This window comes from Microtus oregoni, unplaced genomic scaffold (assembly GCF_018167655.1).
Source record: "Microtus oregoni isolate MIOR12 unplaced genomic scaffold, Mior012 000015F_ref0000493, whole genome shotgun sequence".
NCBI classification, from domain to species: Eukaryota; Metazoa; Chordata; class Mammalia; order Rodentia; family Cricetidae; genus Microtus; species Microtus oregoni.
The window spans coordinates 10,632,587-10,646,565 of NW_024543074.1; the positions used below are offsets into that span (position 1 = coordinate 10,632,587).

Sequence of the window (13,979 nt, forward strand, 5' to 3'; positions counted from 1 at the left end):
GCTGGAGTCACATGGCAGTCTGAGATACACAGTGACACCTTGTCCCAGGAAACCAAGCAAACAAATGCAAAACGGAAACACCATTTCCTGGATGTGTGTAGCGACACTCACAGACTTTTCAGAGACAAGCCAGCAGGTGGTATCCCGGTTGTCACATGAGGGCATGCACCATATGGACATAACAGCTCAGACTGAGCTCCTGCGTACTAAACAAGGCAAAGGGTCACTTCATGCATCTGTATCTGTCAGCCATTCCCTTTGAGTGTATGCGCAAGACACCATGGAACCAGGGAACCTCACATGGGTGTCAGAGTTCATCTTCCTGGGACTCTCACAGACTCATGAACTTCAGTTCTTCCTGTTTCTGGTGTTCTTGTTCATCTACAGTACAACTGTGATGGGAAATCTCCTCATCATAGTCACTGTGACCTCGGATGCCAGGCTCCACACACCTATGTACTTCCTGCTCCGCAATCTGGCTGTCATAGACCTCTGCTTCTCCTCAGTCACTGCCCCCAAGATGCTGGTGGACTTCCTCTCTGAAAAGAAAACCATCTCCTACCGAGGCTGCATGACCCAGGTCTTCTTCTTCCACTTCCTGGGTGGGGCTATGGTCTTCTTCCTCTCAGTGATGGCCTATGATCGCCTCGTGGCTATCTCCCGGCCCCTGCACTATGTCACCATCATGAACACCCAGCACTGTATGGTACTGGTGGTTACTGCATGGATAGGAGGCTTTGCCCATTCCATTGTCCAGCTGTCTCTGATGCTCCCATTGCCCTTCTGTGGCCCCAATGTGCTGGATAACTTTTATTGTGATGTCCCCCAAGTGCTGAGGCTCGCCTGCACAGACACGTCCCTCCTGGAGCTCCTCATGATCTTCAACAGTGGGATGCTGGATGTCATCTGGTTCCTTCTGCTTCTGATCTCCTACTTGGTCATCCTGGTGATGCTGAGGTCCCACTCAGGAGAGGCGAGGAGGAAAGTGGCTTCCACCTGCACCACCCACATCATTGTTGTGTCTATGATCTTCATTCCAAGCATTTACCTGTATGCCCGGCCCTTCACCCCCTTCCCCATGGACAAGGCTGTGTCTGTCAGTCACACGGTCATGACCCCCATGCTCAACCCTATGATCTACACCCTCAGGAACCAGGAGATGCAGGCAGCGCTGAAGAAACTTGCGAAGCGCCTTGCAATTTGCAACAGGGAGTGAGATTCAAACATGATGACCTCACATCAGAAATCTCTGCACTTGTGTTATCCCAAGAGAAAGGTGAAGGAAAGTCCTTACCCACAATAAATCAGATTGCCCCAATATTTCTTGATGACCCCCTCACACTCTGTTGCATTCCTTCTTGTAAAACTGACGGTAGCTATAAAGTTACATTAAACGATGTTGGGCCAGCGAGAGGGCTTATCAGGTGAAGGCAATTGCTGAAAAACCTGACCAACCCATATAATGCAAGAAGGCTGACTCCTGAAAGTTTTCCTCAATCTCTGTATGCACACAGTGGTGTGTATGTGTGTGTGAGCCACGCGTGTGTGTGTGTGCGCGTGCAGTAACACACACGAAAATGGTAAAAATATATAATGAAATTTAAAAAGTAAAAATTAAATGATTTCAAATAAGAACATTCAGAGCATAGAGGCAATTCTCTTGGGGTTATGAGTGACTAAGACATATTCTTTCTCAATTCCCAGGCTGTCTGCTTCTCTTGAAGACCCTTTTGCCCTTCAGAACTTGGTCAGCAAATATTACCTCATATGAATCTCTAATATTATCAGTGTTTCTTGTGCTTTGGGTCCCCAAGGAAGATCTCTCAGAGAGCATTGCTTTGAGACATACGGAAACTTTTTTTTTTTTTTTAACAAGTCCCATATTGCCGCTCAGGCCTCGGTAGTAATGAGTCGAGCCCTGCCTCCTGAGCCCTGTCCAATAGGCTTCCCCTGGGATACTCCCTGTCAAGCCCTGCCTCCTGAGCCCTGTCCAATAGGCTTCCCCTGGGATATTCCCTGTTCCTCTAGGGTCCCACACATGTAGCTCACTTGAGGGATGGCCAAGGACTGGAAAGCTGAAGCCTCAGCAAAGAACCTCCAAAAAGATGGAAAGCCATGGACTGCCGTGCTGGGTTGAAGTCAAGGTGAGAGAAAGGGGTTTGCTCTCCGGCACACCGGTCAACTGTTGGAAGAACCTTGTGAATGCCTGCCAGTACGTGGGAGTAAATGAGTGACAGACCTGAGAACCAATCTAAGAGCCAGGAGAGACTGCAGGGAGCAGAGTCTGCCGGTCCAGCTGGGGTGGATGATGTGACGTGGATATCAGATACCCAGGTGAGAACTGAGAACTGAGAGCGTAGAACTGGCCCTAGGAGTCAGCGGGAGGAGGCTGAAAACCAAACATGTTTTTTTTCAGGGAGATCAGATCCAAATTCTCTGCAGAGCCGCACATAGCAAGCTCACATTGTTGCCTGCTAATTCACGAAGTTAGCTACCAGCTGACACACTTTCTGAGTCAGAGTAGCTCGGGTTGCTGCTAGGTTTACAATGTTACAGGATTTAAAATGTCGTTGATAGAGGCAGCAGGAAAAATTCTCAGTGCCACGATGGGGTTGTAACAGGTGCTTTTTTTTTTTTTTCAAATGGGAATTACTATTAATGATATGGAAATAAATAAAGAGATGGCACCTGCAGAAACTGTACATTCTTCAGACAGCAAAGGGGTCCTTAGCGACACGACTGCAAAGGTGAATGGGGTGGCATCTATAGTCTTGTAAGAAATACTGAAAGGGCGTCACGTGTGTGTGTGTTTGTAAACATGCTGTTCCAGCCCAGTTCTCTGTACAGAGCGTCGTGCACAGCCTCTCCGAGCTGGAGGTTTAAGCTGTGGGCACTAGACAGTCACCAAAGACTGGAATGAGAAACCACTGTCACATCCCATCCAGGAAGGTCTCGCCACCCAGAAGGCGTCTGTGTGAAACGGGGCTGGGCGTGTAAACACACAGAAGTGAAGGATGAGAAGTGAATGGCCTCCAGAGCTAATAGATGGCAGTCGGCCAGCGAGGAGAGATTAGAAAAGACTGAGACGGAACAGCGGCGCTAGGAGCCCTCACCTGGTCGGTCTCTCTGTCTCTGCCTCCATCTCTGTCTCTCTAGGCACCAGCTCATCTGTGTCCACCCCGTCCACTCTTTCTGCCACTTTCCAATCTTTTTCCTGACCTCTAACTTGTCTTCCTTCTTTGTAATCTTACTTCATCCATTCCCATTTCTTTGCATCCAACTCCTCCCTTTTTCTCAGCTTTTATAACATCTTATAAAACTGACATCCTTTCAGAGGAGCTTCGAGCGTCCCTTCCAACAATGCATAATCTATGTCTTAACTACCTGGACCTCTCGATCTCCATTTCACTATCACCTACACACCTGCCCCGTGGAGCATCACCAAGCAGAAGGCTCCTGTATTGGGGAGGAGAAGCAACTCCATGTCAAATATTCAGTTGTGTCCAGGGGTTCCTCCACAGGAACCCAAGTGTTCTGTAATTATTCACCCACCCTGGAAGCAGCATCAGCTCCTGAATAAATACTGCATATGATTAGGAGGCCCTCCACTGGGAACAAATGAATTCTGAGATCCAAATCTACTTTATCAGGATCTTGTGACTTGTACAGTAAAAACATAGACACAGAAAAGCCTGCTGATATTTTGTGTGAAAACAAGCACAAAAATCTAAAGACTGGGACGGGAGCGAGAATCAGGCTGAGATACCCAGAGGGCGAGGGTTGTGGCTTATCTCAGACACCACTCGGAGGGATTCCAAATGCATCGTCCTATTCAACCTAAGAGAAAACTCAGGACAGAAAGCCTTTCTTATTCCCAGCTGCACACTCAGAGCTGAAATCCCAAGGAAATAAGTTAGTTACTTCTGGTTAACTCTGGGGGAAAAAAGGATATCTTAAATTTATCCTAGAGGGCCGGGCGGTGGTGGCGCAGGCCTTTAATCCCAGCACTCGGGAGGCAGAGGCAGGCGGATCTCTGTGAGTTCGAGGCCAGCCTGGTCTACAAGAGCTAGTTCCAGGACAGGAACCAAAAGCTACGGAGAAACCCTGTCTCGAAAAATCAAAAAAAAAAAAATTTATCCTAGAGGGCCTCACTCTAAGGGTCTTTCCATTACTATAGTGATCTTAGGAGAGAAAATTGCATATTCTTCTGGACGGCTTTAAGATAACTCATGAATGTATATTCCAGAACCTACTTGTCAATTTCCCAGAGACAAGGTAGGTGGTATCATACTCGTCACATGAAGATTTGCTTCTTATGGACTTGAAAAACTCAGTCTGAGTCCTTGCATACTGAAAGAGCAAGGAGTTACTTCATGCATCTGTATCTGTCAGCCGTTCCCTTTAAGCGTACACACAGGACACCATGGAACCAGGGAACCTCACATGGGTATCAGAGTTCATCTTCCTGGGGTTCTCAGAGAGCTGTGAGCTTCAGTTCTTCCTGTTTCTGGTGTTCTTGTTCGTCTATAGCACGACTGTGGTGGGAAACCTCCTCATCATAGTCACAGTGACCTTGGATGCCAGGCTCCACACACCTATGTACTTCCTGCTCCGCAATCTCGCTGTCTTAGATCTCTGCTTCTCCTCAGTCACTGCCCCCAAGATGCTGATGGACTTCCTCTCTGAAAAGAAAACCATCTCCTACCGAGGCTGCATGACCCAGGTCTTCTTCTTCCACTTCCTGGGTGGGGCTATGGTCTTCTTCCTCTCAGTGATGACCTATGATCGCCTCGTGGCTATCTCCCGGCCCCTGCACTATGTCACCATCATGAACACCCAGCACTGTATGGTACTGGTGGTTACTGCATGGATTGTGGGCTTTGTCCATTCCATTGTCCAGCTGTCTCTGATGCTCCCATTGCCCTTCTGTGGCCCCAATGTGCTGGATAACTTTTATTGTGATGTCCCCCAAGTGCTGAGGCTCGCCTGCACAGACACGTCCTTCCTGGAGCTCCTCATGATCTTCAACAGTGGGATGCTGGATGTCATCTGGTTCCTTCTGCTTCTGATCTCCTACTTGGTCATCCTGGTGATGCTGAGGTCCCACTCAGGAGAGGCGAGGAGGAAAGTGGCTTCCACCTGCACCACCCACATCATTGTTGTGTCTATGATCTTCATTCCAAGCATTTACCTGTATGCCCGGCCCTTCACCCCCTTCCCCATGGACAAGGCTGTGTCTATCAGTCACACGGTCATGACCCCCATGCTCAACCCTATGATCTATACCCTCAGGAACCAGGAGATGCAGGCAGCATTGAAGAGATTAGGGATGCACCTGCTGGTTTGTATAAAAGAGTGACTATTGGTAAGGTCCTTGCTTTGTGGCCTGTCCTTCTCGGAAGAGTACATCCTCTCTGTTCATAGCTTAGTTATGTTTGTGTGGTCTCTCTTTTTAAAGGATCTGCTCTGAAATTTAGTAAATGCTATGGTTTGAGTCTGAACTGTTTCGGACCAGCTGAGCTGTGTGGATACTTGGGCCTAAGCTGGTAACGGAGGTAACTGTTTTGGGAGGTTATCGAGCCTTTGAATCTAGGACCTAGCTGTGTGACATGTGTTATTGGTGTAGACCATGAAGACTATATAACAGCCCCACTTCCAGAGCTCTCTGATTCTGCTGCACCAATACAGTGTTATCAGCTACCTTGGGTTTCTGACACCTCACCGTCCTGCGAACATGGAACAAGCTTCCTCACCCACCACACCGTCTCCCCAAGATCGGACTCTGTGTTCTGAAATTGTGAGCCTATCAAAACCTCTTCTCCTTTAAATTGCTTCAGCCCCAGGGGCCCAACTTAGTTTTTGATGAAAAATGGAAGCACTGTCTTTGTGGTTAAAGTCTGTGACCAAGAATTCTAACACTTCCACAGTGACAAAAAATATTTGCGTGTCCCAGATCAGCCATAATTCTTTGTCCCTACTCTGATTGATGGACACCTCTCTTCTGTGTTGACGGCATCTCCCCTAGAAGAGCATGCCTGTGTATCATCCATTTTCTAAACAGTCCTTTTGCTCCGAGACCAGAGCATGGGGGCTGGGGATACACGATTTGCATTCCTAGTCCATTTAGGAGCTCTGATCTTTCACATCAAACTAGTGCCCGTGAATGTGGATGGTCCCCAACATGTCCTACCTCAACTCTCTTCACCAAACAACACTCTCAATAATGTCACAGAACCGTCAAGATCTAAGAGTGTACGAGAGGATACCATGAAGACATAGAACCAGGAAGTCACCTTTGGCATTTTTCTTCTGTCAGTTGAATCATGAGCTGAAGTGACCAGGAGTTCCTCTGTGATATAAAGAAGACACCAAGAGGATGGGGACACAGTGAGGGTGGCTGTGCACCATGCCCGGGTGGTGAAACCCGTAAGAAGCAGGATCATGTCTGGTAAGAGTTTGGCTACTTGCTCTTGTCTCCCATCCATGCCTGTTTCCAGAGGCAACAGTTTCTTGCAAATTGTGAACAGAATACCCATTAATTTGTTTGATAATTCATTTTTCTGTCATTCTCTTTTACAAATTTGCATTTGGGGCTTGATGCAGTATTTTGATCCGTAGGATACACTGTATTCTATTTGCTCTATAGGATACACTGTGTTCTATTTTGACCCATAGGATACACTGTGTACTATTTGATCCATAGGATGCACTATGTGCTATTTTGATCTATAGGATACACTGTGTACTATTTTGATCTATAGGATACTTGTGTACTATTTTGATCCATAGGATACACTGTGTACTATTTTGATCCATAGGATTCACTGTGTGCTATTTTGACCCATAGGATATACTGTGTGTTGTTTTGACCCATAGGATATATTGTGTGCTATTTTGTTGATTCTTGCTTCATTGATCTCTTTCTAGCTCTTCTTCCTTCCTCCTCCCACTTCCTTCTTTGATGGTCCTCAAAGCCATCTTTACAGTGATCTAGAGCTATTTCTTTTCCAGCTCACTGTGTGCTTTGCTTCCCTTTATCACATACCTATTCTCTCTTTCCTCCACATCAGTGTGGGTGTCAGGCTAAAGAGAAGAAACGGGCTATGGCTTACATTGCAAAAGAGGCTGCATCCCAGACAAGTCCAAACTGAGAGTTTTGTGGTTTTTGTTTTTGTTTTTAAGGATCTGTGGGCTAGGAAGAAGGCTCAGTCTACTGAAGATCCAAGTTCAACCCTCAGAACACAGGGAAACAGCCAGGTGTGGTGTCATGCATCTGTGGGACCAGTGAAGGAGAGGCAGAGACAGGGGATCTCTGAGCCTTGCTGGCCTGCCAGGCTAACCAAAGTGGTAAGCTTCAAATGTATTGAGAGAATTGTCCTAAAAAATTAAAATAAAATAAGTGGAGAGTAATTGAGGAAGACACATTGAACTCTGGTCTCTATATACATTTGCATTAGCATATATACCCATGTATTTATGCACACACATGAACATGAATACACACACATGCCACAAAAGAAACAAAAAGGATTGAAAGGTCTCCTAGGTGTAAAATGTAGTCTATGGTGGGACTAAGAAACCATAGGAATGATCCCACATTGCTCCCTTCCTTTCTTCCTTCACCCTTCTATGCTTGTGTAACCATCTTGCATATGACAAAAATGGGAGTCATTGTTCTAAATTGTGACATTTGGTTTTTACTTTCTGTGACTGCCTAATTCAGTCTATCAGGCTTCTAATGATATCAGGATCATTTGATTGGGTGAGTGTTTTAGTTCGGGTTAACATTGCTTTGATGGAGCCCCATGACCAAAAGCAACTTGGGGAGGAAAGGGTTTATTTGGCTTCCACTTCCACACTATAGTCCATTACTGAAGGAAGAAAGTCAGGACAGCAACTTAAGCAGGACAGGAACCTGGAGGCAGGTGCTGATGCAGAGGTCATGGGGGAAGGCTGCCTACTGGCTTTCTCCTCATGACTTGTTCAGCTTGCTTTCCTATGGAACCTAGGACCACCCACCTAGGAGTGGCACCACTCACAATGGATTGGGCTTTCCCCCATCAATTTACTAATCTAAAAAAATGCCTCACAGGCTTGCCTGCAGGCCAATTATATGAAGACATTTTCTCCATTAAGCTTTCATTCTCTCCGATGACTATAGCTTGTGTCATGTTGAAATAAAAGTATCCATCACAATGAGGTTGGGCCATGTGCCCCACTGGCTGGGGAATATTTAGGTCCTTGTAATATAAGTATCATCATATTGTCCCCCTTCAGCACGGTTGTGGGTGAGGGTTGTTCCAAGAGAGTGATGATGTAAGTGGGTTGGTATCTCCAATATTGTTTACCACAAAAGCAATAAGAGTAATATGGCTTAATTGGCACCATCCAGTCCATCCATTCTGACTCTTTCAGGGGCCCCAGGCAAGTGTCTGAATTCCTAAAGCTCCAGGCAGTCATGACTTTAGGTATTTGGAGATGCTAAGATGCAAAAATGCATCACTGTGGGTCTTTTCTATGGAGGAAATGTCTGTGCACCTGCATGCATATGTGTGTGTGTGTGTGTGTGTGTGTGTATGTTGGTGCAATATTTTCTTATAGAAGTGTATGTGGGTGCAATATTTTCTTATGGAGGTGTATGTGGGTGCAATGATTTTCTTATGGAGGCTGTGTCTGTGCTCCTGCATGCATGTGTGTACATATGTGTGTATGTGGGTGCAATATGTATGGAGGCCAGAGATCAACCCTGGATATTTTGCCTTAGACACTGTCAATCTTGCTTTAATTTTTTTTTATGAATTATGAATCTCTGTATGTTTGTGCATGTGAGCACAGTACCAATGGAGGCCAGTAGAGGGCTTAAGCTTCCTGGACTTGGAGATGGTTGTGAATTGTCTGGCGTGGATGCTAGGGGCTTCCCCGCCTGGTTTTTTGAGACAAACTCTCTCACTGGGCCCCGGGGCTTGCTGATCAGGCTAGGCTATCATACCCTAGGGATAGTCCAGGCTCTACCTCTTCTGGCTTAAAAAAACAAAACAAAGCAATGCATTTGTAGTCAGGCATGATGGGGCACACCTTTAACCGCAGCACTCGGGAGGCAGAGGTAGATGGATCTCTGTGAGTTTAAAGCCAGTTTGGCCTACAGAGTGAGTTCTGGGATAGCCAGGGATTTGTAGAGAGACCCTGTTTCCAAAACAAGTGAGTGCCTGCACATATGTGTGTGCCAGTGGTGTGCTTGGGACTCACAGTGGTTAGAAGAGGGCATCGGGTTCCTTGGGATTGTAATTACAAGTGGCCGTGAGCCGCTCATTGTGGGTGTGGGTACAATTGCTCTTAACTGAGAAGCCACTTGTCCAGCCCTCGATACCTTGTTTCTTAAGCGTATCCTAGGGATCAAACTTGGATCCTCAAGTTTGAGCAGCAAGCATTTTTATCAACGGAGTTTTCTTGCCCTATGCTGGTTCTCTATTAAATGCATGTGAGCCCAGGGGTGATGTGGGATTCACCCCTGAATGCTGTGAGTATGTTTTATTACCATTGGTTAATAAAGAAGTTGCTTTGGTCTATGGCAGGGCAGAATAGAACTAGGCGGGGAAACTAAGGCAGGGAGAAAGAAGGCAAAGTCAGAGACTTGCCATGTAGCTGCCGAAGGAGAAGGGCACCATAATCTTACTAGTAGGCCACAGCCTCGTGGTGATATACAGATTGATAGAAATGGATGAATTTAAGATGTAAGAGCTAGCTAGGAATACCACTAAGCTATTGACCAAACAGTGTTGTAATTACTATAGTTTCTGTGTGATTATTTGGGTCTAGATGTCTGGGAAACAAATGAGGAGTCTCTGTTTACACAGGAGAGTTAAAGAAGGATGCAGGTTTCCCTCCCAGGTTCCCGCCAACCCCTGTTCCAGGCTCTTTTATCCCCACCAGCTGAGCGGTCAGTCCACAGGAGACAGTGTAGGGCCAGCTCCAGGCCAGCTGCAGAGTTAGTTCTGAGACTTTCTGCCTCTTTCTGCCTTGGTGCAGGGGTATAGTGGAGAGGGGGTCATAGTGTTGGACTTCCAAGCCAACCCTCCAGTGCTCTAAGTTGCATTTTCAGAACTTGCTAAGTAAAAGCAGAGAACTCAGAGCCACCTCTTTCAAGAGTACATGGAACACACACACACACACACACACACACACACACACACACTCCTCGCCTCTAGCACAGAGCAGAGCTACTACGGTTTAAGCAAGCCCCTTTTTCATACACATCTTAGTGTTTTGAGACACTAGGGTAATCAATCCCCTTTCCAAAGATTCCCTGGGGTCAAGGGTGGGTCTGCCAAGTTCAGAACCTTGCGGTGTCCCTTGTCTTACCAGAACAGTTGAAGCAGAGGCAATAAAGAGATCTAATCAGGGCTGTGGCCAGCAGTTCCACCATGGCGGGTAGACGGTTCTTGTGAAAGTGGTTGCAGAAGCCTGAGGTTTCAGACTGCCCAGGGAGGATGGCATAAGGGACCTGAGAAGGAAGCGGTCCTTGTGGGGTAGTGCCTGGGTGTTGGTTGGCAAGGCTTGCTCTGCCACAGCATCCATTGACCCACCACTAGTCTGGTTCAGGGAGAATAATGGCCCTTACCAAAGGTACCTGAAAGGTACAGGCACAAATCCATCTCCTGACCCAGCAGCCATGGCAGGCACGGTCACAGCAATCACATGAGTTCCATAAATCCTCTTCAGGCCTGCCAGGCATGCTTACAAATGAGGCGGCTGTGAGCAGCAGCTTTTTCTGTATGGCTCCCACAGACCTACAGGGAACAGGAGGAGCAGAATCAACTCATTAGCGCGTGGGGAAGCTAGGAAAGGAGCTGTGAGATTAAGGACTGGAAGGCCTAAGCCTGCTGAGTCCCGGCTGGTGGTGCGGAGGACAAGGATTCCCTGTGGATAGAAGGGACCTGGACACTCAGTGAGAGACAGCCAACCAGAGGCCGAGCCCTCACAGTTTCTGACTCCTGTCTGGAAGAGGGTAGCATCTGCCAAGAAGCTGAAAGCCAGTGTATTTAGAAAGCAGAAGAATAGCAGGTTAACCCTGCAAGCAGGGAAGGAGTCAGATTGTGTGACACCCCCTCTCCCCCGTGTGCCTCTTTGTGTAGGAGATGCTGGAGGTTAGAAGGAGACAACAGGAGAGATCAGATGCTGACATCAGCTACTGGAACCAGCTCCTTCGTGGTCTCATATTCTCACAGCCTGAGATTGGTGGGGGGTAGCAGAGAGTACAGGCAAGTAGCTGAGGGGCTGGCTGGTCAGAGCCCCACTTCCCGAGCACTCCAAGAAGCCTTGTAATCTCCTGTGACCCGAATGTAGTGCCCTTTCCCTCTGCCTTCTCCTTCTCTAACCCCTCTCCCCCAATTCTCCCTCCTCTTCTTCATCTTTCCCCTCAGTGCTGGGCATGGAACACAGCTTTGAGTATCATCCCTGCCCTAAGTGTGGTCCTCCTGATAGGTCCTGAGTGAGGCGGCCTCAACTTTTTATTTTGGCCATTTTTCTTTCAAAGAAGAGCTTGCCCTTGAGACTCCCCAGCCTGTGTCCCTGGCAGGCCTAGGAGGAAACCTACCCAGGCTCAGAAGCAGGTTCCAGGCTCCATTTGCTGAGGGAAGAGCTCACACCAGCCTCAGAGAGAGTCAAGCTTCCCAAACACTCAACCCTGCAGGGTATCCCTACTGGTATCCTCAGCGTGTAGCCGCACACTTAATGGGCTGTCTACCTTCTCTTTTCTTCATGACTCAGATCCTGCCCTCCACCCCGGATCTGTGACCTAACTGGACCCTGAGAACAAAGAGAATTTGAGAAGTTCCAGCTAGATCAGGGAGGGGATGTGTGTTTCTTCTCAGGGTGGATTTAGGGGGTTAAGCGAGAATGCTGCTCCCTTCCGAGACCTGGCCCAGCCCTATGCTGGGTGCTGCATAGTCACCAGAAAGATTGTGTGTGGGGTCTCCTCTCCCACCCATCTAGAAGATGGACAAAGTTTAACATGTACCATGAGAAATGTCATTGTGTGGTGCCCCATAGATCAAAGAGGGGCATCTGAGGTGTATTTGAGGGCAAGCAGAAAATGGCCTTTGGAAGGTTTCCTGGAGGAAATTGGAGTAAAATGAGTAATTGTGTCAAAAGGTAGCACATAGGACCCAGAGGTGTGTGTGGGGGGGGGAGGGCATATCAGCTAAGGGCAGATGTGGTGGATGGGGGGGAGGAATGATGGTGGAGGCTGGCGAGACACTGCGGGTCTGAGGAGGTGTGGGAACATCTGGGGTTCCTGCTGCTCCAGAGACGAGGTACACAGACTCCTCAGAGCGACTTTTCCCCTAGGACTATGCACCTGTAGGACAACCTGTGAACGGCCCCTTCCCCTCCCTGGGTGCTCAAAGACCAGGGAATGGTGTGTTGTCACTCACAAAGAAGCAGGGCAAGCTGGTCACCCCTGAACAGAAAGTAGGAGGTTCTGCGAACTTGCACAGGTTGAGCACATGGGTTAGGCCTCTCATGATCACCCTGCAATTGTCACGCTAGTCTCAGCAATAAAATCCTCCTTCCGAAATACAGTTTGTGTTGCACTGTGTGATAAGTGATTGCTGCAAACACTGCGCAACTCTAATAAACCCTGTGAGCTTTGAGTTAGTGGGTTTTTTATTGCTCATGAGTACGATGGGTAATTTAGAAAATTCCCAGTTATACAATGGCTGCCTCAGCTGTGTGCATTTATTTCAAGAGTAAGGATGAAGATGTGCACCCTTGCATTTAAACATTACATTTGGTTGGGGACATAGCTTAGCTGAAAGAGGGCTTGTCCGGCATGCATAAGGCCCTGGGCTCATTCTCCGGCGCCACAGAACCTGGGTATGATGGTGTATGTCTGTAATTGCAGCTCTGAGCGAGAATAGTTCTATATGTTCTGTTCTATATGAAGACTAGTATTTTAATTAATATTTAAGTTTAAAACAGTGTGTGAAAAGTGTATCTTTGGGATGGTTTTGAGATAAGATTTCTCTGTGCAACCTTGGCTGTCCTGGAACTCGCCCTGTAGACCAGGCTGGCCTCAAACTCACAGAGATCCACCTGCCTCTGCCTCTGGAGTACTGGGGTTAAAGGTGTATGCTACCATCACCCAGTTGAAAACTGTATTTTTTTAAAAAGATTTATTTTTATTAATTTTAATTTCATATATATATACATATGTCTATACATGCATACATAGACATATACATGCACAGGTCTGTGTGTGGGTATGTAGGTATGAGCACAGGTGCAGGAATCCAGAAGAGGGCATTGGATCTGGAGCTGGAGTTATAGGCAGTTCTGAGTTGACAACTGTGGGTGCTGGGGACTGAACTCAGGTCCCCTGGAAGAGCAGTGCAAACTCATAACCACTGAGCCACCTCTCCAGCCCTGCAAACGGTATCATTAAGTACAATTTACTTTACATGTGAAATATTTTACTAGTTTGTTTAGATCTTCAAGATTGAGCTGCTTCTTCTCTTTAACTCTTGTGTGTTTGTTGCTAAGATATTCTTGTGAAGCTCGGAGGGTCTTGATCTCCATCAGCCTCCCTCCCGTGTGTTGGATGCCAGGTATGTGTACCGCACCTGGCGTAACTGCTGACTTTAAAGACTAAAGAGCAAACTGAGAAAATGCAATGATATATTAAATACTAAAGCTGCTATTATAAGCCAGGAGTGGTGGCACATGCCTGTAATATCATGATTTGAGAGGTGGAGGCAGGAGGATGAGTTTCAAGCCAGCCCAGGCTTCATGAGATTCTGTCCCAAACACTAAAACCAACAACAAAACTAGCTGTATGTTTATATTTCCTCTTAATTTAAGACACATTAACCTAATTAAAATGCATTAATCCATTGTATTATACAGTTAGCATGTTTGTATGAGTGTATGCATGTGTTTGTTTATTTCCACACAGAGTTTCATGCATTTTAGGCTAACCTCAA

At 47.0% G+C, this 13,979-nt stretch overlaps 2 protein-coding genes across 2 annotated transcripts; both read left to right on the forward strand.

The window, feature by feature from the left end:
- Window positions 1–280: 280 nt before the first annotated feature.
- LOC121456871 (olfactory receptor 4D2-like) lies at window positions 281–1,216 on the forward strand. Its single transcript, XM_041665380.1, has one exon. It carries the CDS (start codon window positions 281–283, stop codon window positions 1,214–1,216), a length of 936 nt encoding a protein of 311 aa, XP_041521314.1.
- Window positions 1,217–4,423: 3,207 nt separating this feature from the next.
- Window positions 4,424–5,359, forward strand: LOC121456870 (olfactory receptor 4D2-like). The gene has a single exon (XM_041665379.1). The coding sequence runs from the start codon at window positions 4,424–4,426 to the stop codon at window positions 5,357–5,359; it is 936 nt and encodes a 311-aa protein (XP_041521313.1).
- Window positions 5,360–13,979: the final 8,620 nt, after the last annotated feature.